Here is a 25,773-nt window from a genome sequence, read left to right as displayed (position 1 = left end):
GAACATAAGACCAGTTCTAAAGTCCTTCACTGGCTCCCTGCAGCTCAGAGAACAGACTTTAAAAGAGTAATTAGTAGTTAGCTTATAAAGCACTGAATCTCCGAGAAGAAAGTACATCAAAGTTCAGCTGCTGCATCAACTTTCCAGACCCATCAGGTCTTCCAGTTCGGTTCTGGTTTGCTCTGCATCCCCAGAACCAGAACCAAACACAGAGAAGCAGCATTCAGCTTCTATTATCCTCTTATCTGAAAGAAACTGTAAAAAGGGTTAAAAGTCTGATTAGAGTTACTTTTCATTAATAACTGGAACATTGGTTAATATGGTCTTAACTGTAACATCACTTCTTTTTATGCCAATGTAATAAAATGTTTTCCTGTTTGTTCATTATGTTATTTTCATGTGAAACACTTTGAAATCTCTTGTTGCTCATGTGTGCTTAAATAAACCTAACTTACTAATCATGACTAAACATTAAAGTAAATCATCAGAATAGAATCTAACGTAACTGGATTTGATTAGTTTATGTTGATTTAATTCTTCAGTGAATGACAGACTCAAGACAACGCCCATATGTTGGCAAAGTTCCTGCATGACTTTGTTAATAAGTTTTAATAAGTTATCAATCAAAGTTTCTGAGACGTACCAGTCCTTGTTGATTTTTATACTGCTTGACTATATTGGGACAATACGGCACCTGTAACAAGTAGGAAAATGATTTCTCTTTCACTATAGCATTAACATCCATCTGTATGTTTTATTAAGATCATTTTTCCACTAATTGATGCTCATAGAAACACCCTCATAAGATGTCTGTCTACTTCCTGCACATGCTGAAACTCAGGTGAGTTGTTGGAATGTCACTAAGCAGGTGACTCATTGTGGGCGTCATTAAAATGTTGCATGTTGGCAACATTAACAGAGCAGATCACTGCAGACAAGCGACAGTGATGGCCTTCAACACGCTGATCTGTGTGGCGGCTCTGCTGATGCTGCTGATCAGAGGTAAGAATGCAAAGATTAGAGAAACTCAACAGAAATATTGTCAGATGGACCAGCAGCAAGGCTGTAGACAAAGTAAGGCATGATGATGATTCAAACAAGGTAATTACAAAAACTGATAAGTTAAAGACTGTATGGTGAGGACAAATTTGCAGTATTAGAAAGAAAATATAAGGTTAGAAATAGCATATTGATTTTCAAACAGCTAACTGAAGCGATCGCCTACACCCATCTTTTGGAAAGTTTGAAACATGTTTTAATGTCTAAATTGTTTTATTCTAATCTAACACAGAAATAGTTACTTTTCTTCTGACATCTGCAGCACCAGATACAGCATGTTGTTTAAAATGCTTTCAAACAGCCAACACTGTTAAGCTTTTTGTTTTTTTGCCTGAATGAGAGAGCAGAGATTTTTATTCAGTCCAACAGGTCAATGTAAGAACTGAAACTAAAACATCCTGACAAAGTTTGTGGCAGATTATTTTCCCCAGACTCACTAGAGATCCTCCTGAATGACAGGAATCATCACTGAGTAAATAATGCTGCTATATGATACATAAACTGACCAAGACATTTCACCTCGTTGCTTTTTAAAGTCTTTTCTGTAAATATATTAACTCTTTTTCTTCATTTATCTGAATCAGATGCAAATTAACTGGTAGAACAGGAAACTACTGAGGTTTCAAACAACTCATGATGTGGGACAAGTTACAAATCCGGTTCAACACGACCAATTTAAGAAACATTTTGTTGTTATATATACATAACAACACTGTATTTTCCAGACTTTAAGTCGCATTTTGAGGAAAATTTACAAGATAAAATCCAATACCAAGAGCAGACATGTCATCTTGAAAGGCAATTTAAAATAAAAATAGAATAGAGGCAACAGGCTGGATAATGTATGCTAATGTTACATGACGCAAAACAAACTGAGAACGTGCCTGGTGTGTTAACACATTAAGAGTTATTCAGAAAACTGTAGCATAAATAATATGCTAACAAGTTTACCAAACCAAATCACTAAATATTCATCCTCTGTGTCACTTTTAAAAAATCCACAGGGAGCTTCTCCCACACATTATTAACACAGGCCTAGAGCAACCTCTTGCGGATTAGTGTGAAAATAACATGTGATATGATTTAATAATGTGTTAATAACTTCACACATAAGTCGCTCCAGAGTGTAAGTCACATCCCCGGACAAACTATGAAAACATCTGCTTATATAATATATGATCCATTCACAGCTGGAGGTGAGCAAAGGACAAGCAGGTTCATTTCACAACCAGGAATCTGAAATCTGCTGCTTCTGTTACAAACTCTTCTAAAGTTCATTATTATTATGAAGTTGCTTGTATTTGTGTATGAGCAAAGTTTGTCCTGTTGCCACATCCCAGTGAGACTGTATCCTTTACCTGGAGCTACGGCTGCTGTTTAGTACAGAACAGAAACAGGAAAACGCATCAAAGAAATGTATTTTGAAGATTTATGACAATATGTATTTCTTCTCCCATTTTTCAGAGTGTGACTCTCAGCTCTCTGGTAGGTCAAATCTTTAAAACTTCAGTTTTCCTACAGTGCTATTGGGACAGACTGCTATGACTGGATGAAAACAGAGTGAATGTTGCATTTGTGTTTTTCTCAGTTGTGGTCAACCTTCATTCAACACCAGGATGTTGGAGGACAAGCAGCTCCTGCAGGCAGCTGGCCCTGGCAGGCCAGTCTGCACCTCTCCAGCCACTTCTGTGGAGGATCTCTGATCAACGACCAGTGGGTGCTGACTGCAGCTCACTGTGTCGCAGGGTAAGCAACAAGTCTAGAGGAAACGCCTCATCCAGAGCCAGACAAACCCATCAGGTCAGATCCATTCACGCTACACTTGTAAATATGAGAAGTTTGGATCTCGTCTTGATTTCCCTGTCGCTCCAGCAAAGCACAAAATGTTTAAGCATCTAAACTACCACAACTGAACACACTTCCATCTGACTCACGGTGCAACACAACATACAAAAACGTGCCGCTAAGCACCCTGGGAAATAGTTCCCACTCCTGTCTTTCCTTAGTGCTAACCTGAAAACTAATTTATTCAACTGTTGGAGGTTTGACAAAATTAATAGAAAGTTAACAACTTACTACTGTAAGTTTATCTTTCACAAACTCACATTTAGGTTCAAAATCTAAAACTGTACATTTATTAGACTTAAGAGAGAAGATAGTAGAAATAACTAAATGTTTTACAGTGCACACATACAAAGTTCATCAACAGGTGTTTCAAGTACATTCTGAATTTTGATGTTATGAAGTTAAATGTTAATTAATTAAATGTTTTCATTTAATAGGCTCAGTGGTCAGAGAGTGACGGTTTATCTGGGCCGTCAGAGTCAGCAGGGATCCAACCCAAACGAAGTCTCTCGGACGGCAGCACAGATCATTTCTCACCCTGACTATAATTCTGGAACTTCCAACAATGACGTTGCTCTACTGAGGCTCTCTGCATCAGTCACTTTCACCAGTTACATCTCCCCAGTCTGCCTGGCCGCCTCAGGCAGCATCTTCTCCAGCGGGGTTAACTCCTGGGTTACTGGCTGGGGCAACATTGGGAGTAGTGGTGGGTTATAAACCAGCAATATACAGGGAAGTAAACTGATAAACCAGGTTATTACCACTTATAGAAGTATTATAATGTGTCTCCTCAGTCCCTCTTCCGTTTCCTCAAAACTTGATGGAGGTGGAGGTGCCAGTGGTGGGGGAGTCACAGTGCAAGTCCAGCTATGGAGACAACGCCATTACTAGCAACATGCTCTGTGCCGGGTTGCTAGAGGGAGGGAAGGACTCCTGCCAGGTGATCATCTGTTTACATCAGTTTGTTGCTGTCTGCAGACAGTCGTTCTCTTCTCATCTGGAAAAATGTTCTGATCTTCCAGGGGGATTCAGGAGGTCCGCTGGTGACCAAGCAGGGGGACCGCTGGATTCAATCAGGGATTGTTAGCTTTGGAGAAGGATGTGCTAAACCAAATTTCCCGGAGTCTACGCCAGAGTGTCCAGTATGAGAGTTGGATCAACAGCCTTATCAACACCAACCAGCCGGGCTTCATCACCTTCACGTCCAACAATGGCGTCAGCAATTCCAACCGTGCAACGCATCTTTCAACCATTATTGCATTTGTTATCAGCCTTGTGTTTTCTGTCCTTTTATCATAGAGAGATCAACAACATCCTCTAATGATTCAGAGGCAAAGCTTCATTACATGCCCAGGTCTCCCTTCACTGTGTGTTGTTGCCTGGTCTAGTTAAAGATGCTGATTCTTTGTATGTAGATGCTGCCAAGTTTTCCTCAATCTCCTTGACATTTGGGATTGTCATCCAAAAGATCTCAATCACATGTGGCAAAGTTTATTTTTAGATCGTATTTCATTTTGTTGTAATTCGACACAGACTCCAGTTTTCCCTGATCCCAACACAGACGTCAGATCACTTTTTTCAATAAGCAGTAATGTAACGTGTTGCTATTTCAAATCAAGTAATCAGATTAAAGTCACTTGTCCAAATCTCTGCACGTTAATATTTTTTTTTATTTTTGTAATTCCTTTCCGTCTGAAGGAAAGATCTCTGTTTCTATGCGACAGTCAGCAGCTGATTAGAAATGGAAACAATGGAGGCTGAAAAAACAGGAACTATTTTGAGTTTCTGTCGCCAAGTGTGATTATTATAAGCAGCTTTGGGCTTGTTTATTTCTAAAGTGGTTAATATATTTGCTGTGAATGACGTTGAGGTTTGTGTTGCACTCCAGAAAGCTGCAAACATGGAGACTAATAGGAAAATATGAACAGAGTAATAAACGTGAAAACAGCCACAGATTAACGTGTCAGTAAAGTTGCGCAACTAAATGCCATAATAATCTTTAATATTAAAGACTGTGCAGCCATCTGAGCTGTGGAGCAGCAGGAGGAGCTGAGGAGCGCCGTGCGCTGCAATCTGACAGCAAACAGAACCTGGAGGCTCATCAGGGAGGAAGGAGACGCTAAAATCCTTCTTAGCGTTTTCCAGACAGTAGAAACACAAAAAACATGCAAAAATGATTAAAGTTTTTTTGTACTGTTGTAACCATTAAACAATCTGCCCTTCAGTTCAACCTTAGGTGGAGACTCATTGCTGATGTCACATTATAAAATAACTTGCAATAAAGTTTTGGCAAAGATCAATGCAATTTTCACTGGTGGTGGAACATTACTGTCAGCAGCTGCTGAAAGTAACTAAAAAGTTACTTTTAATGTAACTTAGTTACTTTCCAAATCCAGTAATCTAACTAAACTACATTTTCAAGATGTTATCAGTAATCCAATTACTGATCACTGGATCACTGGATGGCAACACATTTTAATTGTGTTTTTGTAATTATTCCTTGTTTTAAAGTTTGTATAATTGTAGGTTGAAATTGCTTTTCACTGACAATGTCTTCCTGTAACATAATTACCAGTAATATTTGTCCATTTCCTGTTAATTGAACATTGTTTAAATTGGCAGAACATCAAATGCTTTTGAAACCTAATCATGAGATATTAATCAATAATCTGACTATGTGTTCTTTTGTATTTTTATTATGTAAAACACTTTGAAATGCCTTGTCGCTGAAAGATGCTATACAAATAAAAAATCTGAATCTCGGAGAAGAAAGTACATCAAAGTTCAGCTGCTGCATCAACTTTCCAGACCCATCAGGTCTTCCAGTTCTGGTTCTGGTTTGCTCTGCATCCCCAGAACCAGAACCAAACACAGAGAAGCAGCATTCAGCTTCTATTATCCTCTTATCTGAAAGAAACTGTAAAAAGGGTTAAAAATCTGATTAGAGTTACTTTTCATTAATAACTGGAACATTGGTTAATATGGTCTTAACTGTAACATCACTTCTTTTTTATGCCAATGTAATAAAATGTTTTCCTGTTTGTTCATTATGTTATTTTCATGTGAAACACTTTGAAATCTCTTGTTGCTCATGTGTGCTTAAATAAACCTAACTTACTAATCATGACTAAACATTAAAGTAAATCATCAGAATAGAATCTAACGTAACTGGATTTGATTAGTTTATGTTGATTTAATTCTTCAGTGAATGACAGACTCAAGACAACGCCCATATGTTGGCAAAGTTCCTGCATGACTTTGTTAATAAGTTATCAATCAAAGTTCACCTCTGAGACGTACCAGTCCTTGTTGATTTTCATACTGCCTGACTATATTGGGACAATATGGCACCTGTAACAAGTAGGAAAATGATTTCTCTTTCACTATAGCATTAACATCCATCTGTATGTTTTATTAAGATCATTTTTCCACTAATTGATGCTCATAGAAACACCCTCATAAGATGTCTGTCTACTTCCTGCACATGCTGAAACTCAGGTGAGTTGTTGGAATGTCACTAAGCAGGTGACTCATTGTGGGCGTCATTAAATGTTGCATGTTGGCAACATTAACAGAGCAGATCACTGCAGACAAGCGACAGTGATGGCCTTCAACACGCTGATCTGTGTGGCGGCTCTGCTGATGCTGCTGATCAGAGGTAAGAATGCAAAGATTAGAGAAACTCAACAGAAATATTGTCAGATGGACCAGCAGCAAGGCTGTAGACAAAGTAAGGCATGATGATGATTCAAACAAGGTAATTACAAAAACTGATAAGTTAAAGACTGTATGGTGAGGACAAATTTGCAGTATTAGAAAGAAATATAAGGTTAGAAATAGCATATTGATTTTCAAACAGCTAACTGAAGCGATCGCCTACACCTTTTGGAAAGTTTGAAACATGTTTTAATGTCTAAATTGTTTTATTCTAATCTAACACAGAAATAGTTACTTTTCTTCTGACATCTGCAGCACCAGATACAGCATGTTGTTTAAAATGCTTTCAAACAGCCAACACTGTTAAGCTTTTTGTTTTTTGCCTGAATGAGAGAGCAGAGATTTTTATTCAGTCCAACAGGTCAATGTAAGAACTGAAACTAAAACATCCTGACAAAGTTTGTGGCAGATTATTTTCCCCAGACTCACTAGAGATCCTCCTGAATGACAGGAATCATCACTGAGTAAATAATGCTGCTATATGATACATAAACTGACCAAGACGTTTCACCTCGTCTGCTTTTTAAAGTCTTTTCTGTAAATATATTAACTCTTTTTTCTTTCATTTATCTGAATCAGATGCAAATTAACTGGTAGAACAGGAAACTACTGAGGTTTCAAAACAACTCATGATGTGGGACAAGTTACAAATCCGGTTCAACACGACCAATTTAAGAAACTTTTTGTTGTTATATATACATAACAACACTGTATTTTCCAGACTATAAGTCGCATTTTTGAGGAAAATTTACAAGATAAAATCCAATACCAAGAGCAGACATGTCATCTTGAAAGGCAATTTGAAATAAAAATAAAATAGAGGCAACAGGCTGGATAATGTATGCTAATGTTACATGACGCAAAACAAACTGAGAACGTGCCTGGTGTGTTAACACATTAAGAGTTATTCAGATAACTGTAGCATAAATAATATGCTAACAAGTTTACCAAACCAAATCACTAAATATTCATCCTCTGTGTCACTTTTAAAAAATCCACAGGGAGCTTCTCCCACACATTATTAACACAGGCCTAGAGCAACCTCTTGCGGATTAGTGTGAAAATAACATGTGATATGATTTAATAATGTGTTAATAACTTCACACATAAGTCGCTCCAGAGTGTAAGTCACATCCCCGGACAAACTATGAAAACATCTGCTTATATAATATATGATCCATTCACAGCTGGAGGTGAGCAAAGGACAAGCAGGTTTCATTTCACAACCCAGGAATCTGGAATCTGCTGCTTCTGTTACAAACTCTTCTAAAGTTCATTATTATTATGAAGTTGCTTGTATTTGTGTATGAGCAAAGTTTGTCCTGTTGCCACATCCCAGTGAGACTGTATCCTTTACCTGGAGCTACGGCTGCTGTTTAGTACAGAACAGAAACAGGAAAACGCATCAAAGAAATGTATTTTAAAGATTTATGACAATATGTATTTCTTCTCCCCATTTTTCAGAGTGTGACTCTCAGCTCTCTGGTAGGTCAAATCTTTAAAACTTCAGTTTTCCTACAGTTGCTATTGGGACAGACTTGCTATGACTGGATGACAACAGAGTGAATGTTGCATTTGTGTTTTTCTCAGTTTGTGGTCAACCTTCATTCAACACCAGGATTGTTGGAGGACAAGCAGCTCCTGCAGGCAGCTGGCCCTGGCAGGCCAGTCTGCACCTCTCCAGCCACTTCTGTGGAGGATCTCTGATCAACGACCAGTGGGTGCTGACTGCAGCTCACTGTGTCGCAGGGTAAGCAACAAGTCTAGAGGAAACGCCTCATCCCAGAGCCAGACAACCCATCAGGTCAGATCCATTCACGCTACACTTGTAAATATGAGAAGTTTGGATCTCGTCTTGATTTCCCTGTCAGCTCCAGCAAAGCACAAAATGTTTAAGCATCTAAACTACCACGACTGAACACACTTCCATCTGACTCACGGTGCAACACACCATACAAAAACGTGCCGCTAAGCACCCTGGGAAATAGTTCCCACTCCTGTCTTTCCTTAGTGCTAACCTGAAAACTAATTTATTCAACTGTTGGAGGTTTGACAAAATTAATAGAAAGTTAACAACTTACTACTGTAAGTTTATCTTTCACAAACTCACATTTAGGTTCAAAATCTAAAACTGTACATTTATTAGACTTAAGAGGAGAAGATAGTAGAAATAACTAAATGTTTTACAGTGCACACATACAAAGTTCATCAACAGGTGTTTCAAGTACATTCTGAATTTTGATGTTATGAAGTTAAATGTTAATTTTTTTTATTATATATTTTATTGAATTTTTTCTTTTTTGGCACAACAAATTCACACACAACAAACTTAACATTATAACATATACTTATACACTCTTGCATTCACTCCCACACTCACCCTTCAAACCTGCATTTGTTTGGTTCCAAAAATATCAAGAACTTTTTAGATTAGAGAAAAAAGACAAAGAAGAATAACAGAACAATATATGGATAGAAACCATAGACAAGACATCCACTAATAAGTTCCACCTTCAGTCCCTATGGTCTTCATTTATGGCTCCCAGAGATTTTCAAAGTCCCGTTGTTTACCCTTGGTGATGTATGTTAGTTTTTCCAGTCCGAGCGAATTTGCAATTTCCTTCTTCCAGAGTCCCAGGGAGGGTGCGTCCATGCCCCTCCAGCATAATGCTATAGATCTTCTGGCTTGAAGAAGTCCATAGTCTATCAATTTAGTTTTCCTCTGTCATTGTTTAAATTCCACTGGGTATATTCCTAGAACACAGATTTTAACCTCCAATGGGACTTTCACCTTAAACAAGTCAGATAGACACCCAATAACATCCCTCCAAAACGTCTGAATCTTAAGACAATCCCACAAACAATGGAGAAGCGTTCCTTTTTCAAACATTTAGGGCAAGTATCTGGAAAATCACTGGACATATGATGAAGCTTAACTGGTGTTACATAGGTTCTCATGAGCCATTTATATTGCAAAAGTTTAAATCGTGTGTTTATCATTTGTTTTGTGCTTTTAAACTGATTCCAGTCTTCCTCATCTATATCTTCCAGAGTATTTCTTCTCCAAGCGTCTAACTTATCTATTGCTGAGTCCTTAGAGGAAAGCATTAACAAATTATAGAACAGAGAAAGAAAACCTTTCCCTTTTGAGTCTCCAACACACACCTCTTCTATTTTCGTTAAGGGTTGAATGTCAACTATTTGTTTCAGTTTTGATGACATAAAGTTTTTCAATTGCAAGTATTTAAAAAAATGTTTCGGCGGTATTAAATACTTCTTACATAACTGATCAAAAGTAAGTAACTTGCCATCAACATATAGATCTTTAATTTTCTGAATGCCTTTGGTTTTCCATAGTTTAAATCCTCCATCATTTTCCTGGGGTGAACCTTTCATTACCCCAAATTGGGGTAAATTGTGATAACTGTAGTCGCTCAGCTACATGTTTATGTGCTGCATGCCAGTTTGTAATTGTTAGTTAAACGTTAATTAATTAAATGTTTTCATTTAATAGGCTCAGTGATCAGAGAGTGACGGTTTATCTGGGCCGTCAGAGTCAGCAGGGATCCAACCCAAACGAAGTCTCTCGGACGGCAGCACAGATCATTTCTCACCCTGACTATAATTCTAAAACTTCCAACAATGACGTTGCTCTACTGAGGCTCTCTGCATCAGTCACTTTCAACCGTTACATCTCCCCAGTCTGCCTGGCCGCCTCAGGCAGCATCTTCTCCAGCGGGGTTAACTCCTGGGTTACTGGCTGGGGCAACATTGGGAGTAGTGGTGGGTTATAAACCAGCAATATACAGGGAAGTAAACTGATAAACCAGGTTATTACCACTTATAGAAGTATTATAATGTGTCTCCTCAGTCCCTCTTCCATTTCCTCAAAACTTGATGGAGGTGGAGGTGCCAGTGGTGGGGGAGTCACAGTGCAAGTCCAGCTATGGAGACAACGCCATTACTAGCAACATGCTCTGTGCCGGGTTGCTAGAGGGAGGGAAGGACTCCTGCCAGGTGATCATCTGTTTACATCAGTTTGTTGCTGTCTGCAGACAGTCGTTCTCTTCTCATCTGGAAAAATGTTCTGATCTTCCAGGGGGATTCAGGAGGTCCGCTGGTGACCAAGCAGGGGGACCGCTGGATTCAATCAGGGATTGTTAGCTTTGGAGAAGGATGTGCTAAACCAAATTTCCCCGGAGTCTACGCCAGAGTGTCCCAGTATGAGAGTTGGATCAACAGCCTTATCAACACCAACCAGCCGGGCTTCATCACCTTCACTTCTAACGTTTCCAGTACAACCTCCAACCCTACAACGCTTCCACCAACCACAACAACAACTGAACCTCAGCGTGAGTATCTTGATTTCATTTAATTTGTGACTAAACAAAAATCCTATAATAAGGATGCCAAGATGTATCAGTTCTAATCGCACCAATAAAAATGTTTGCTAACTGAAGTCTCCCTTCACTGTTTGTTGTTGCCTGGTCTAGTTAAAGATGCTGATTCTTTGTATGTAGATGCTGTCAAGATTTCCTCAATCTCCTTGACATTTGGAATCGTGATCCAAAAGATTTCAATCACATGTGGCAATGAAATAAAACTGAAAAATAGAAATGTATTTACTGACCTACAGATGTGTAGCAGCAGCAAAGTGATGGGATATTGTGGCACTAAGGTTCACATGAAGGCAAAATAGAAAAAGTTTATTTTTAGATCATATTTCATTTTGTTGTAATTCAACACAGACTCCAGTTTTCCCTGTGGTCTTTCAATGATGCCAACAGTGACTGATCAGTGGTCTCCAACCCACGGGCCACGGACCGGTACCGGTCCGTGGCCCAATTGGTACCGGAGTGCGCAAGAAATAATTAAATATTTCTGTTTTGTGTATTATTTGAGTCTGGACGACTTTAATCCTTTAACCAGATTCTCTCAGTTGCATCTTGCTGCCAACATTGAGCCAAAAGCAGCAAAATGAGTCAGAAACAGATCAGATTCTTTGGAAATTTTCTTTGTGAAGAGAAAAGGCCCAAAGAGGCAGGAGGATGGATTCATCCCAGCAGGTGATTCCCACAGTCCAAGCTGCTCTGCATGATCTGGTGACTGGATGTTAATGAGACAATGAAACTGCTTCACTATAGAGACCCAGTATGTCCCGGAGCATCAGCAGCACTTCAGTGTCATTGTCTCCCAGATGGGAGAAACAAGCTCAGGGCTCCATCAGTAGTTATTGTGGATTAAATTTACATTTATTGCTGCCTGTCACATTCAACAGGTGTGTAACACACACACACACACCGTGTAACACACACACACACACCGTGTAACACACACACACACCGTGTAACACACACACACACACACACCGTGTAACACACACACACTGTGTAACACACACACCATGTAACACACACACACACACCGTGTAACACACACACACACCGTGTAACACACACACACCGTGTAACACACACACACACACACACACCGTGTAACACACACACATGGTGTAACACACACACACACTGTGTAACACACACACACTGTGTAACACACACACACACACACACCGTGTAACACACACACACCGTGTAACACACACACACACCGTGTAACACACACACACACTGTGTAACACACACACACTGTGTAACACACACACACTGTGTAACACACACACACACATCGTGTAACACACACACACTGTGTAACACACACATGGTGTAACACACACACACTGTGTAACACACACCGTGTAACACACACACACACTGTGTAACACACACTGTGTAACACACACACACACTGTGTAACACACACACACACTGTGTAACACACACTGTGTAACACACACACACTGTGTAACACACACACACACTGTGTAACACACACACACTGTGTAACACACACTGTGTAACACACACACACTGTGTAACACACACACCGTGTAACACACACACCGTGTAACACACACACGTGTAACACACACACACTGTGTAACACACACACACATTGTGTAACACACACACACCGTGTAACACAACACACACGTGTAACACACACACACTGTGTACACACACACACCGTGTAACACACACACACTGTGTAACACACACACACACCGTGTAACACACACACACCGTGTAACACACACACACTGTGTAACACACACACACCGTGTAACACACACACATGTAACACACACGTGTACACACACACACTGTGTAACACACACACACCGTGTAACACACACACACACCGTGTAACCCACACACACACCGTGTAACACACCGTGTAACACACACACATTGTGTAACACACACACACCGTGTAACACACACACACTGTGTAACACACACACACACACCGTGTAACACACACACCGTGTAACACACACACACTGTGTAACACACGCACACACTGTGTAACACACACACACACACACCGTGTAACACACACACCGTGTAACACACACACACTGTGTAACACACACACACACACGTGTAACACACACACACCGTGTAACACACACACACTGTGTAACACACGCACACACTGTGTAACACACACACACCGTGTAACACACACACACCGTGTAACACACACACACACACACTGTGTAACACACGCACACACACTGTGTAACACACACACACTGTGTAACACACACACACACACTGTGTAACACACACACACACACACACTGTGTAACACACACACCGTGTAACACACACACACACACACTGTGTAACACACACACACTGTGTAACACACACACACACTGTGTAACACACACACACTGTGTAACACACACACACACTGTGTAACACACACACACACCCGTGTAACACACACGCACACACTGTGTAACACACACACACCGTGTAACACACACACACTGTGTAACACACACACACACACTGTAACACACACACACACACTGTGTAACACACACACACTGTGTAACACACACACCGTGTAACACACACACACACACTGTGTAACACACACACACACACTGTGTAACACACACACACACACTGTGTAACACACACACCGTGTAACACACACCACACCTGTGTAACACACACACACACTGTGTAACACACACACACAGTGTAACACACACACACACTGTGTAACACACACACACTGTGTAACACACACCGTGTAACACACACACACACACTGTGTAACACACACACTGTGTAACACACACACACACACTGTGTAACACACACACACACACTGTGTAACACACACTGCATTACGTTGTAAGATTGTCTTAAAGGGAAAATTGGGGCAAAAAAAAGGCTTGGCGGGAACAGAAGCACTGTCTGACATTTCCTTCATTCCCCGTGTCTTCCTCCTCCCCCAGCTGTGGTCTGTGGACAGGCCCCACTGGCTTCTCGGATTTCGGGTGGAGTTTCTGTGGCGTCGGCCGGCGCGTGGCCGTGGATGGCCAGCTTACAGAAGAATGGCCAGCATGTGTGTGGAGGGACGCTGGTGTCTGAGAGCGACGTGCTGACCAACGCCAACTGCTTCCCAGGGTACGCTAAAGCTGAGCATGATGGGAGAAGAAAAATGCCAACATCACAGAGACCAACTGAACTCAGTTTTTAAACCGATGAGGTGATTATGTATGTATTCAGTCCAGCCTCTCTCCCTCAGCTCCCCTAACGCCTCTGAGTGGAAGGTCGTGCTGGGTCGGCTAAATCAGAACGGCACCAACCAGTTTGAGGTGTCGTTGGATGTGGTCAATATCAGCGTGAGCAACCTGACAGGAACCAACATCGCAGTGCTGACGCTGTCGTCCCCCCCCACCCTGAACGACTACATTGGGCCGATCTGCCTGGACAACGGAAGAACGTTCCCAGAGGGAGCCGCATGCTGGGCCGCCGGCTGGAGCGCTGGAGCCGGAGGAGGTGATGCTGGGCTAATCATGAGAACCAATGCAAACCAAAACACTTTACCAGAAATGACAGCTTCCTCATTTTCTCCAACTTTAGAGAAGGAGCCTCTGCAGCAGATCCAGACATCAGTGCTGAATTGTGGGGATGCATCAGCAGCAGACAGGATGTGCACTGCAGACTTTACTCTGGGAGAGGTACTCCTCTGGTTTAGGTTGAATTCTGAATCTTGTTTTCCAGCATTATAAAACCTAACTTAAGCTGCTAAAAGTGTTGAACCCAACAGAGAAACAGGAGATCAATCATTTTCAGGTGCATCTTGATGAGTTAGAATATTATTAAAACACATCAAATTATCAAGAAAGAAAGACTTTCTTGCTAAATGTGATGCAGGATCTGCTGTAACCTCTGAAAAACGGAAATATCAGCTTCAGTCTGAAAACATTGTATTTAGCTTTAACATGGAGAGCTCATAATAATCTTTTGGTTCGATCTTAATGACTGAAAATTGGACTGGAAGTGTGAATGTGGGAAACTAGCAGGACTTGGGTTAAAATGTTTTTCTGTCAGTCGTAATGGTTGGTAAGACGGTTTCAGAGGTTGAATCAGAATATTTAGCGTCTTCTGTCTGTTTCAGGGCGACTCTGGTGGTCCGCTCATGTGTAAGCAGGACGGCTCCTGGTTCCAGGCAGTGGTGCTTTCAGTTGAGAAAACCTCCAACAGAAGGAGACGAGCCAACATGAAGATCTTTGAAAAACTGAGCCGCTTTCAGTCCTTCCTGACCAAGACACTGGGACCGTTCTTGTCTCCAGCAACCGCCGTCACCAACATCACAAACACCCCAACCACCGTCCCCAGGACAACCAGTGGGGTGGCAATGCCTCACTCCCCCTCCATCCTCTTAGGCCATCTTCTCCTTTTAGCTTTATGCCTCCAGGTTTTCACATGAGCAGGTTCAGCTTTATGTTCTATATCCTGTCACTCTCTTTATGTGCATGTTGTACTGTTGTTGTCCACTGGGGGGCAATGTTCTAATGTATAGGCAGCACTGTTCTGGAAAGAATCAGAAGTTTTACAACCTGAACGTTCGCAATAAAACAGCTATCTAAGAAAAGAAGTGTGGTTCACTGCGAAGATCAAGAAAACCCAACATTAACCAACAGAAATTTACTCAAAAAAGCTTAAGTTTAATCTTCTCTCGTTTTCTTGAAGTGTGATTTATCTTTAGCTGATTACTGTCACAGATTCTAAACCTGACTTGTTTCTGTTTCTTTATTAAAACAAATCAGTTCATTTATTTTCTAATATCATGCACATTGACATTAATAAACTCTTAACAGGCTGGACGCTCCGCTGTGAAGCCCAGGTTCTCCACCAGGTGGTGCTATTGGGCGCCCTTTCCTTTTTCAATGAAAATGTTGGGAACCTGAATTTTCTTCAACACATACAAGCCCATCCACAACAGCAGGTTTTATTTTCTGAATTGGGATTTTCACAAAATGTTACTCATTTCTTCTAATTTATTTTTCTCATGTAAATATTAAATTGTAGAAAGTGATTTTTGTCAGACTTCATGGACAATTTCTTTCCCCCACTTTTTCTGGAGTTTCCGGTGGTTTGAGTTCACTGAGATGGAAGACATTTCTGTAACTGAGAATGGAAGGAAGGTTGTGGGTAAGACTTAACAAATGTAGAAAACAGTACAAACACAATGAAAAGAAGGACAAGAATGAACACAAGGAAGATGGGAGTTACATTTTTAGATTTGCAGAAAAGTTGCAAAATTTCATTAAATGTTCTGAGCATAAGCAACTCTGCAGCTCCTCCAGAGATACCGGTGCTTTTCTGATTAATGCCAAGTGGACATCTTCACTGCGATAAGGAAAAATGAAAGCAGTCGTCAGACATTGCTGCTTTCAGCTACAATTTAAAAAAGATCAGTTCTTGAAATGAAAACGAGCTTCAGAAGCCACCAGTCATTTAAAATCAAACTTTATTGATTGCTGGGATCTCACAAAGACAATGAAATGAGAACAGAAAAGAGATCAAACACATAAATAAGAAAAGAAATGTCTAACAAGACAGGACAGTCTTAAACAGAGAGCCCTCATAACGTCACATCTGAGGTTTTAAAAGCATCAGATCTGTTTTCATCCAGCAGATACAGCAGAACCTCCATCTCCAGGCAACTTCTCTCCTGATTAGCTCAGCTTTAAATCCAGTTAGTTTTCAGCACTGCGTTCAAATATAAAGCAACAAAGCACAAACATAAAAACGTTCATATTCTGCCATTTTACCCTAACTAAGCCCCCCTGAAACAATTACTGTGAATAACCAGGTTAAAATATGCAGCAATGCGTGAACTGTTCAGTAGTCTCCATCTAATCCGAGGGAATGGCTTAAAGCATTGCTGACTGTAAAACAAAGCACAACTGATCTATGAAAAAGGATTTTTCACACGTGATTAACGTCATGTGGTGCCTGTGGAAGGGGTGATGACGGTTGAATGTCACACGGTTGGAAGTGTGAAGAAGTTAAACTTATCCGATGTGTGGAAACAAAGTGCTTTTTGCTCAGACAAACTTCCGGTTTTTGCTTTTTCTTTTCTACAGACTTTCTTCTCTTCTCCATTTTGCACACATCCTCTACTGGTTCTTCTTCTCCTTTTGCTTGAGCAGTTTGTTGATCTCCCTCTTGGCCATGGAGGTGTACTTGGAGATGACGCCATGCTGGTTCAGACCCGGCAGCAGCAGCAGAAAGCTCACTGCAGACAAAGTACAAAACGTCAATCCATAAACAGGAGCGAGTGTATGGAGGACCCTTCCACTAAAGTTGGCAATAAATGCAGAAATAAATGGCTCACTAAAGTAATTAATGTGCCAAATATTGCAACCATTTTATTCGTTTCTTTACTTTCTATAATCTGTATCTATTTTTTGATAGAGTTCTCTAAATACTTAAATTCTGAAATCATTGTTGATGCAATCTGAATCTTAATTTTTGTAATTTTTTTTGTACAGAGCACCGGACAGGACATAGTAGTGGACAGGACATAGTAGTGGACAGGACGTAGTAGTGGACAGGACATAGTAGTGGACAGGACATAGTAGTGGACAGGACGTAGTAGTGGACAGGACATAGTAGTGGACAGGACATAGTAGTGGACAGGACATAGTAGTGGACAGGACATAGTAGTGGACAGGACATAGTAATGATAGGACATAGTAGTGGACAGGACATAGCAGTGGACAGGACATAGTAGTGGACAGGACATAGTAGTGGACAGGACATAGTAATGATAGGACATAGTAATGGATAGGACGTAGTAGGGACAGGACATAGTAGTGGACAGGACATAGTAGTGGATAGGACGTAGTAGTGGACAGGACATAGTAGTGGACAGGACATAGTAGTGGACAGGACATAGCAGTGGACAGGACATAGTAGTGGACAGGACATAGTAGTGGACAGGACATAGTAGTGGACAGGACATAGTAGTGGACAGGACGTAGTAGTGGATAGGACGTAGTGGATAGGACGTAGTAGTGGATAGGACGTAGTAGTGGACAGGACATAGTAGTGGACAGGACATAGTAGTGGACAGGACGTAGTAGTGGACAGGAAAACGCCCATTAGCTGCTATAGCTAGAGACTCCATTGCTTCACATTGAATCATGTCAACTAAACTCAAACTGTTGCAATGAGCAGGAATCTCACAAAAACATTTGCAACGTTCTCATATGGCTGAGATTAAAGCTGAGAACATTCCAGTGTTCATACATTAAATATTCATTCTCCCTATAAACAGTTTGGCTTCTGTCAGTTCTGCAAAGACACAAGAGAAACGAGATGAATATTTACCAAAACAAGGCAGGAAGTCCAGTTTGTCATTTATTGACCTTTCAGAACTTGAAATGCGCCACTAGAGAACAGCAACAACACTCTGGTAAAAACCAAACCAAAACCACAAGTAGTTTCCCTTTTTCTCGTTCAACTTTACTGCACATGCACACCTGCTGGTAACAGCTCCACCAGCAGCGATAACGTTCAACCCCAAAGGGAACATTAATCCCAAAAATGTAAAGATTTCAGCCACAGAACAGGAAATACAACCCCAAACAAAATGCTGTGATACCTTCATGTTTTCTGGCTTGATGTTCACTTTATGATTATTAATAAGCGGTCGCATGGACACAGCGGCAGTAGATTAGCAGATTTAATCATCTGCCTTATTTTAGTGCCAAATAAACCGAAACATCGAAGTGAACAGCAGGAACATGTTAATGTTGTCAAAGTCGAGCTGGAATAACTGACCCACTTCCTGGTCAGTTTCTTTAAATTAAACCCAGGGAGCTTTTCATCCAGCTTTCGGTGGTAATAGTGAAACATTTTGTCCCTTTTTCAGATTCTTTGCATCTTTGTGTCATTTTTCTGACTCAATACATGGAAGTGGACCATGTGTGTCACATGACAGATTTATTTCATTCAGTTGGTTTAAAATTAACAAGCAAAATGAATGAAATACATAAATCTGATGTTGTTTACACCTTCTGTCAAAAGTTGATTTATTACACCATCAGCATCAGGTGTGATGATTTTTGGAGATTTTCTTTGTTTCTTAAAACTAAGGTAAGAAATGTAAACCAGGTTTTATTAGTCATGTAATGGCAGCTGCTGCAGTATCAGGAGAAAACTACAATCCTTCAGCATATTGTTGTTAGATGTGTCGGAGACGGCAGTCGTGTCTGGACTCAAACCCGGCGTGCCTGAGCCGATGACGCGTCACACAGAGTTACTGGAAGGCGAGTTCGTCATTTATCAAAAGGCGTTTTCATTCTGAGTCACAGCTGCAGCCCGGCAGGCGATGAAGACTCAGGATGTTTACAGTTACACACAGAGACGTGATGCAGATATGGGGCTCTTACCGATCAGGTAGGTGAGGAAGAGGTTGTGGACCTGCTGCCCGATCCAGGCCACCGCCAGCAGGCCGCTGATCACCGAGGCAAAGTACTGCAGAGAGAAAACAGCATCAGACCGACACTGGAGAGGCAGCAATACCAGATCAATAAAACAGTCATAGATCAGGGATCAATGAGCCTGATACATCAGGGCAGATCTATTCAGTCCAATTCTATAACATCAGGCTTTATTATTTATATTACACTTAAAATTCCTCATTTCTGAACCATTTGAAAGGTTTTTATTCTACATGTTTGACCAAAATAGTCAACCTGTTAATTGTCAGTTTAAGGTACATAAATCTTTTTATTCCTAATTTAACAAATTAAAGCTGTTTGACTTTTTCTCGTTTGGCCAAGCTAATGAAGCCAGTGGTGTTGTGCTGCTGCAGTTAAATAATAAATGTGTAATTCAGTACATTTAAAGTCAGCTCAGCTGTTTTTCTGTCAACATTACACCTCAGGAATCAGCATCTGAAGTGAAAAAGCAGATTGAAGTGAAACCACTTCATCAACCCTTCCTCCATCTAATCAGGCTCCGTATGAGCAGCTCAGACTGCCAGGTTCAAGTTTAAGCATCAACTGGAGGCTGAAGCGAATCAACCCAGTTCCTGCAGCGTGTAACCCAGTTTGAGCTCTGCTAAGTGGAGCAGCTGAGTCGAGTCAGCTGATATTTTTATCTGAAACCCAGAAAAGGCTCGTCGTTGTGCCGCAGCAGAGCACACAGCTGTCAGGGTGATAAATGGAGTAAAAACTAACCACTTTGGGTTTCTCCTCTTTCAGGGTGCAGAGACGCTTCCACCAGCCGAGGACGCGGCGCTCGCTCCTCACCAGGTTGTTGCAGATCTCATGGAAACGCTGCTGCTGCTCCGTGGTCCTGCACACAAACCGCAGTTAAACTACACAGCAGCAACTTTAAAAATGCATTCAAATATGAAAACTTTCAGTATGACTCCTTAAAAACTGCTCCTAATCTTTATATTAAAAAGCCAAACTTGACCCATATTCAGGTGTGAACTGTTGACTTATTCACTTTCCTTCTCGGGTGAGAAAATCTCAGTGCTCTATATTTCTGCTAAGGCAGCGTTTCTATTTCAGTCCCGGTTGGAGATGAGCCCAGAGGAACCAGAACCGGGCCAGCGGCTCGTCTTCCCCCCCTGACCCGCCGCTGCAGCTTCAGCGCCGCGTTTCACTCCTTCAACAGAAGCTTGGCTTGTCAAACTGTAAAAATCACCAATTCACCAGAGTGACAGATTTACTGAAGTGGCTTACGAATCGAGGTTCTCAGAAATTTGGAGTCGGATATAAAACAAACCAAAAAATGAAATCTGATAGAGAAATGCTGACCTGACATCATCCCTAAAGAGTGTGGCTCTTCAGAGCCCTGAATGAAAAGATACTGATGGACAGTTTGGTGGATTTTGGGTTAAATATATATATACATAGATACACACACATCTTTTATATTGTCAGTCAACTTAATAAACCCCATTAAGTTGTGAACAAATAGCTGCATTTAGTAAGTGCTTTCATATTTTCAATCAAAGTTACAGATTTTGTGAAGCTAATTTAGAAATTTTTGCACTTATGACAGTAAATGTGACTTTTTGTTTCTCATTTTGCATCAATCACAGATTATAACGACATCAAGTCAGGCAGAGGCAGCAGGAAGAGATACTGCCACCTGCAGGTGGGAGTTGACATCACTCATGCCCAATGTTTTCCACAATTTTTGCAATCAACTCAACTGTGCATTAGAGTGCAGAGATCTGTTTATTTTGTATGAATTTAACTTTTTTGCAAAAACATGAAAAACAATAAAGGGCTCCAGCAGGCTGTATTTGGCCCTTAGGCCTCGACTTTGACGCGTGGTTTAGTGGAAGGAAAACGTGATGAAAGGATGAAACTTAGAGAAGTGTGAAGGTTTTTAACCGCAACACTGACGCAGTAATTTGTGCAAAAGGAGTCCAGACGAATGGAAGCACTAAACCGTATGAGTACCACTCAGTCCATTTAATTAGCCTTTATTCTAATAAACTGGGTTTTTATTAACAGTCAGATTACACAGCGATTTACTTCCAGTGTTCATTTCTGTTGCAATAGCAACAAGTGTGATTGATGAAGAGGATTATCAGGCTCAAGGCAACAGCTGGAGGATGAAGGTCCAGCAGAATGAAACTCTATCCCGAGTCAGTCGTCTTGTTTTCAGCCGTTAATACACACTGCCGGCTAGATGAAGTCTAGTCAAAGCCCAGGGAGACTGCAGGCTGCTTTAAGGTCACAGAAGTAAACACAGCAGAACTGAAACTAAAATCAACAATTCTGAACTTTAGCTTTCTCACTGGAACATTTCAATCCAAAAGCGAGGAACAAAATGTCCTCTGGTTGGGAAGCAGCATGAGCTCTTACCACTTATTGGAGCCGAACACTTTGAGAGCGACGGTGGGAACAAAGTAATCAGCCAGGCAGAGCAGCATGACGGTACAGGACAGTCCAGTCAGCACCGATGGGTCCAGGTAGTAAATCAGCCTGCAGAGCAAACAGGAAGTCATTATCGTCGTCATCATCAGGCGGCTCAGTGTGAAGGACACTAATGAGGCTGACGCTTCAGCTTCCTGTTATCGATCAAACACAGACTGAGAATAAAACAGCAACTGCTTGTTAAATAAACTGATAAATGAAGAAAATTGAAGATCAAATCCAGCCTGGAATAAACTACACTCCTTCAAACAACAACCTTCACACTTTCTTCAGTTCAGCTAAGAAACCAGAAGCAGCGACTAAAAGAGCAAAGTCAGAACCAGTCAGCAGATCCTGCAGAACAGCTCAAAGGAAGCAAACGCAAAAACATTTTGCAACCAAAACATTTTCTCTTTGTAGCAGACGGGATGACATTTTTTAAGATGCCTGCTCTGCTTACACACCCAGGTGGAGCTCCAACTGTGCAGTCAGTAAAAAATGTTGTAAACAGAAACAAAAACCTAAATTAAACCAGATCAGAGCCGTTTAAACTCAGTGAGACAAGCAGACGACATGCAGACAGGATGTGTTCACATTTATACAGGTTTACACATCTCCAAGTTTAAAACTGAGAAATTATAGACCATTCAGTCATGTAAAATTTGTATTCAGATATTTTAAGACTTGTTAACATCGTCTGAGTAACACTGCGATGTGAAGCGAACTCACAGGAAAACCACGGTGGTCGCACCAACCAGAGCTGCAGGGAACCAGGGCTGCTCCCAGCGCAGAACCCGATCTCCGGCTAGGATCACCTCCCTCCACCCCTGGAGCTGCTCCTCCAGCTGGGCCGTTTCCTGAGCCTGCGCACACACACATTAAATACACACACACACATTAAATACACACACAATGAACTTTGGTAACATGCAAGTCAGGCTCAGCTCTAATTTAAACATTTATTTTATTAATATAAATACCTCAGGATTTTATCGCAGAAATTAGGGTTGTATAATTATATTGATTCTACAATATTCATTGATTTTTTTCATCTGCAAGTATTGATACATTTAACCATAGGGGTCCGCAAGCTTTTTCAACATGTCTGGTTTGTGACGGCGTAGCAGCAAGACTCCGCCTCCCCAGTCTCACTTTCAGCTTGTGCTTAAAGTGCAAATTATAAATAACACACCAGTTTTAAAATTGTGTAAATAGGCCAGATAAAACCGGAGTTATGATAAAATAAGTAAACCATATTTTTCCTAATGCCATGTGAGGAATGAACACGCAGCTGGAAAACGAAGAGAGGAAACCTGCAGCTGCAGTCTGAGCGCAGAGAAGATTGTCATGACGATGATGGCGGATCAATCATTCTTATTGGCAAAGAGTATCAGAGACGATGAGATCCTGGCAGTTTGAGGATCTGCCAGAGATCCAAGCAGGGGAACGGCGGCGCTGCAGCTGCAAGGAGTCGATCAGCGCGGGGTGAGGCGGAGCCGCTCCCCCAGCAGCTAGTAGTAAACAGCTTACAGCCCCGGCTAACTCTGGGAGCCAAGGTAGAAAAGCCTTTTCCCTGTAGTCCAAAAGACTTTTTTTACTCCAAAACGCAGCCACAGTATGTCCAAAAGAAAAACTTAAGTGCCATTATTTACATAGAGAGTCTACAGAGGCTGATAATCTCCCCACTCAGCTCCTGGATCTAATCTTCTCACTGCATTTTTTATTCATTTTGTCCAGTTGCAGACTGTTAGACTCTGTCCAATCAGAGTCAAGTATTGTGTCTTTGGTGCTTTTAATCAACTGTCAGTTAATTAAATCCATGTCTATGGAACACAAAATGTCACTAAAATCACTCTGTCCTTCTAAAACCTTTCAGAAAATCCTAAAGTGCATTAAATCATATCGTTTCCCAAATATTGTGATACATATCGTATCATGATCAAAATATTGTATAGTGAGATTATTGCATTGCTACACTCCAGCAGAAATGTGGGCCAGAACCAGCCAACCATTTAATCCTGCTGCTTGTGAACCTTCTTCCTTCCACTCAACTTTCAAACTCTTTTTATTTCTGATGAAACAGGGACCTTCCCTCCAGCCCCTTTAATTGGTTTGATGTAATAGTTGCATTTTCTTTGCAATGAAACAAAATAAGCAAGTATATGAAATGCATCTCTGCATTACATGGCAGGAAAGTCCCATCACTGCATGTTTTAAGCATTTCCTTGTGTCAGCACACCTGATTTCACCTGATCAACCGGCTGCCGCCGCGTTTCCATCGTCTGAATCAGGTGTTACAGCAGAGAGCGCTCTTCATTATCACGCAGGGCGGCATTCCTAAGACCAAGGTTGGGGAACGCTGCTCTACAAAATGATTTTCACTAAATAATATCAGTCTTTAAATTGTTTTATTCAAACCTTCATCCTTCCTCCAGTTGCAAACAGACTCCTGACCCATTTAAATGATCCTCTGTAAGCTGCATTCAGGAAGGATAAAAAAAAAAATCTGACAAATTTCAATCCGATTTTTATCAGAAAGCCATGCTCAGAGTTACACAGATAAGCTCAGTTTAGCTTACAAACACGCTTCTACTATGCTAATAGTTTTATTCAGCTCAATATTACATGACCATCAGTTTTAGGCAGCTCTGCTCATCCACCTCATTTGCTTTTGACACTTTAAACCTCACTCTGGCCAAATGGTTAGGCCAGATTGCAAAGACATTGGAGTAGGGGATATGATCCGTCGACCTGAAAGTAATTAAAGAGCAATTGGACTTCCTCCTTCTCTCTCTGCATCCAGGAAGCCTCCTTTTCAACTCCTCCTGGATTGGGGTCATAGGTCAGACCACATAGACCACTCAGGAAAATGTGCAGGTTCATCTGCTACTTATTGGAACCAAAGTTTTGGGAAGGCTGTTATTGCAGATCTTTGTTCAGGCCTTGCACCAACACATGATATAACAAAAATAAAAGACCAATTGTCCCATTAATGATACGCTAATGGCATCCTTCTTGAAACAAAGAAGAAATTAGATGGAAGATAATTTTCTTAACTTAAGCTATATGAATATTATAAAAGCAGCCAACTAAAATTCCAGGTATGCCATTTAAAAACAGTTAAACATGTTTTTTTTTTCGATTAAATTAAATAAAAATGGTGTACGGCTGAACTGATTAGTACAAAATGTTTTTAACTTGGTGTTTCTGGATGTGAGGCCTTCACAAAGACAAGCAGCTATAGATGAAAAAAAAACTTTCATGAGACATGGCAGAAATCAAACAGACTAAACCAACCTAAACCAAAGGAACCGATCAAACCGAGACAAAGGTCGTCAAACTGAGTCTGTAACGTTTCAGAGGATGAAGGCGCTGAAGATAAACCCTCCGAGCTGCTTCCCAGCCGCTGCGGCCAGAACCCGCGGTGGGAAGCTTAAACATAACGATCTGGGTCTAATGTTTAAGTGTTTATGAAAAAACTCATAATTCAAACCAGCTGCACAAACTCACCACCAGTTTCCGCAGCGGGAGAACAGATTAGCAGTAGCTTTGGCTAACTATGCTAACACTCCCAGACCAGTCAGAGCCGAGCTTTAAAAAAAAAAAAAGGCCCATCATACTTACTAAAAGATTTGCGCTTTTGTTGTCGCTTTCAGCCATTTTCACTGAAGGGTTCGGTTAGGTTCTGTGAGCTCAACCTAATCAGGTTCTTTTCCAGAAAAACGACCCGCAGGACAACAGATTACAACGCTCTCCACCTGCTGCTGCAGCGCCTCTAACGGTCGACGACTGACTCAGGAAAATTTTATCTGACTGCGTCA

At 41.1% G+C, this 25,773-nt stretch overlaps 2 protein-coding genes, 1 long non-coding RNA gene and 1 pseudogene across 3 annotated transcripts; 3 read left to right on the top strand and 1 right to left on the bottom strand.

Annotated features, from left to right (window-relative positions):
- The first annotated feature begins 631 nt into the window (after positions 1 to 631).
- LOC129373697 (uncharacterized) lies at positions 632 to 2,544 on the top strand. Its single transcript, XR_008607395.1, has 4 exons — positions 632 to 703; positions 792 to 841; positions 920 to 1,002; positions 2,524 to 2,544. It is a non-coding gene; the product is annotated as an uncharacterized LOC129373697 (long non-coding RNA).
- A 110-nt stretch (positions 2,545 to 2,654) lies between these two features.
- Positions 2,655 to 5,954, top strand: LOC129373696 (serine protease 27-like; annotated as a pseudogene).
- A 237-nt stretch (positions 5,955 to 6,191) lies between these two features.
- On the top strand, positions 6,192 to 15,947 carry LOC129373695 (polyserase-2-like). The gene is made up of 12 exons (XM_055051741.1): positions 6,192 to 6,264; positions 6,353 to 6,402; positions 6,480 to 6,562; positions 8,086 to 8,106; positions 8,212 to 8,371; positions 10,136 to 10,404; positions 10,493 to 10,638; positions 10,721 to 10,973; positions 14,003 to 14,174; positions 14,296 to 14,549; positions 14,634 to 14,731; positions 15,172 to 15,947. Exons 2-12 carry the CDS (start codon positions 6,368 to 6,370, stop codon positions 15,481 to 15,483), a joined length of 1,803 nt encoding a protein of 600 aa, XP_054907716.1. The 5' UTR covers positions 6,192 to 6,264; positions 6,353 to 6,367; the 3' UTR covers positions 15,484 to 15,947.
- Positions 15,948 to 16,510: 563 nt separating this feature from the next.
- arl6ip1 (ADP-ribosylation factor-like 6 interacting protein 1) lies at positions 16,511 to 25,737 on the bottom strand. Its single transcript, XM_055051739.1, has 6 exons — positions 25,577 to 25,737; positions 22,682 to 22,815; positions 21,902 to 22,021; positions 20,252 to 20,369; positions 19,460 to 19,544; positions 16,511 to 17,298 (listed from the first exon to the last, which is right to left on the bottom strand). Exons 1-6 carry the CDS (start codon positions 25,610 to 25,612, stop codon positions 17,180 to 17,182), a joined length of 612 nt encoding a protein of 203 aa, XP_054907714.1. The 5' UTR covers positions 25,613 to 25,737; the 3' UTR covers positions 16,511 to 17,179.
- Between the last annotated feature and the right edge of the window lie 36 nt (positions 25,738 to 25,773).

This window comes from Poeciliopsis prolifica, unplaced genomic scaffold (assembly GCF_027474105.1).
Source record: "Poeciliopsis prolifica strain line A6 unplaced genomic scaffold, Auburn_PproV2 SCAFFOLD034, whole genome shotgun sequence".
NCBI classification, from domain to species: Eukaryota; Metazoa; Chordata; class Actinopteri; order Cyprinodontiformes; family Poeciliidae; genus Poeciliopsis; species Poeciliopsis prolifica.
Note: the sequence above shows the minus strand (reverse complement) of the source record. Positions and strands in the feature narration are given on the sequence as shown.

Coding starts and splice junctions, on each gene's coding strand:
- LOC129373695 (XM_055051741.1), top strand. CDS start 6,368: ATGTCTGTCTACTTCCTGCACATGCTGAAACTCAG. Junction 10,405..10,492: donor GGGCAACATTGGGAGTAGTG/GTGGGTTATAAA, acceptor GTGTCTCCTCAG/TCCCTCTTCCATTTCCTCAA. Junction 10,974..14,002: donor AACAACAACTGAACCTCAGC/GTGAGTATCTTG, acceptor CTCCTCCCCCAG/CTGTGGTCTGTGGACAGGCC.
- arl6ip1 (XM_055051739.1), bottom strand. CDS start 25,612: ATGGCTGAAAGCGACAACAAAAGCGCAAATCTTTTA. Junction 22,816..25,576: donor ACAAAAGCGCAAATCTTTTA/GTAAGTATGATG, acceptor GTGTGTGCGCAG/GCTCAGGAAACGGCCCAGCT. Junction 19,545..20,251: donor AAGAGGAGAAACCCAAAGTG/GTTAGTTTTTAC, acceptor TTCTCTCTGCAG/TACTTTGCCTCGGTGATCAG.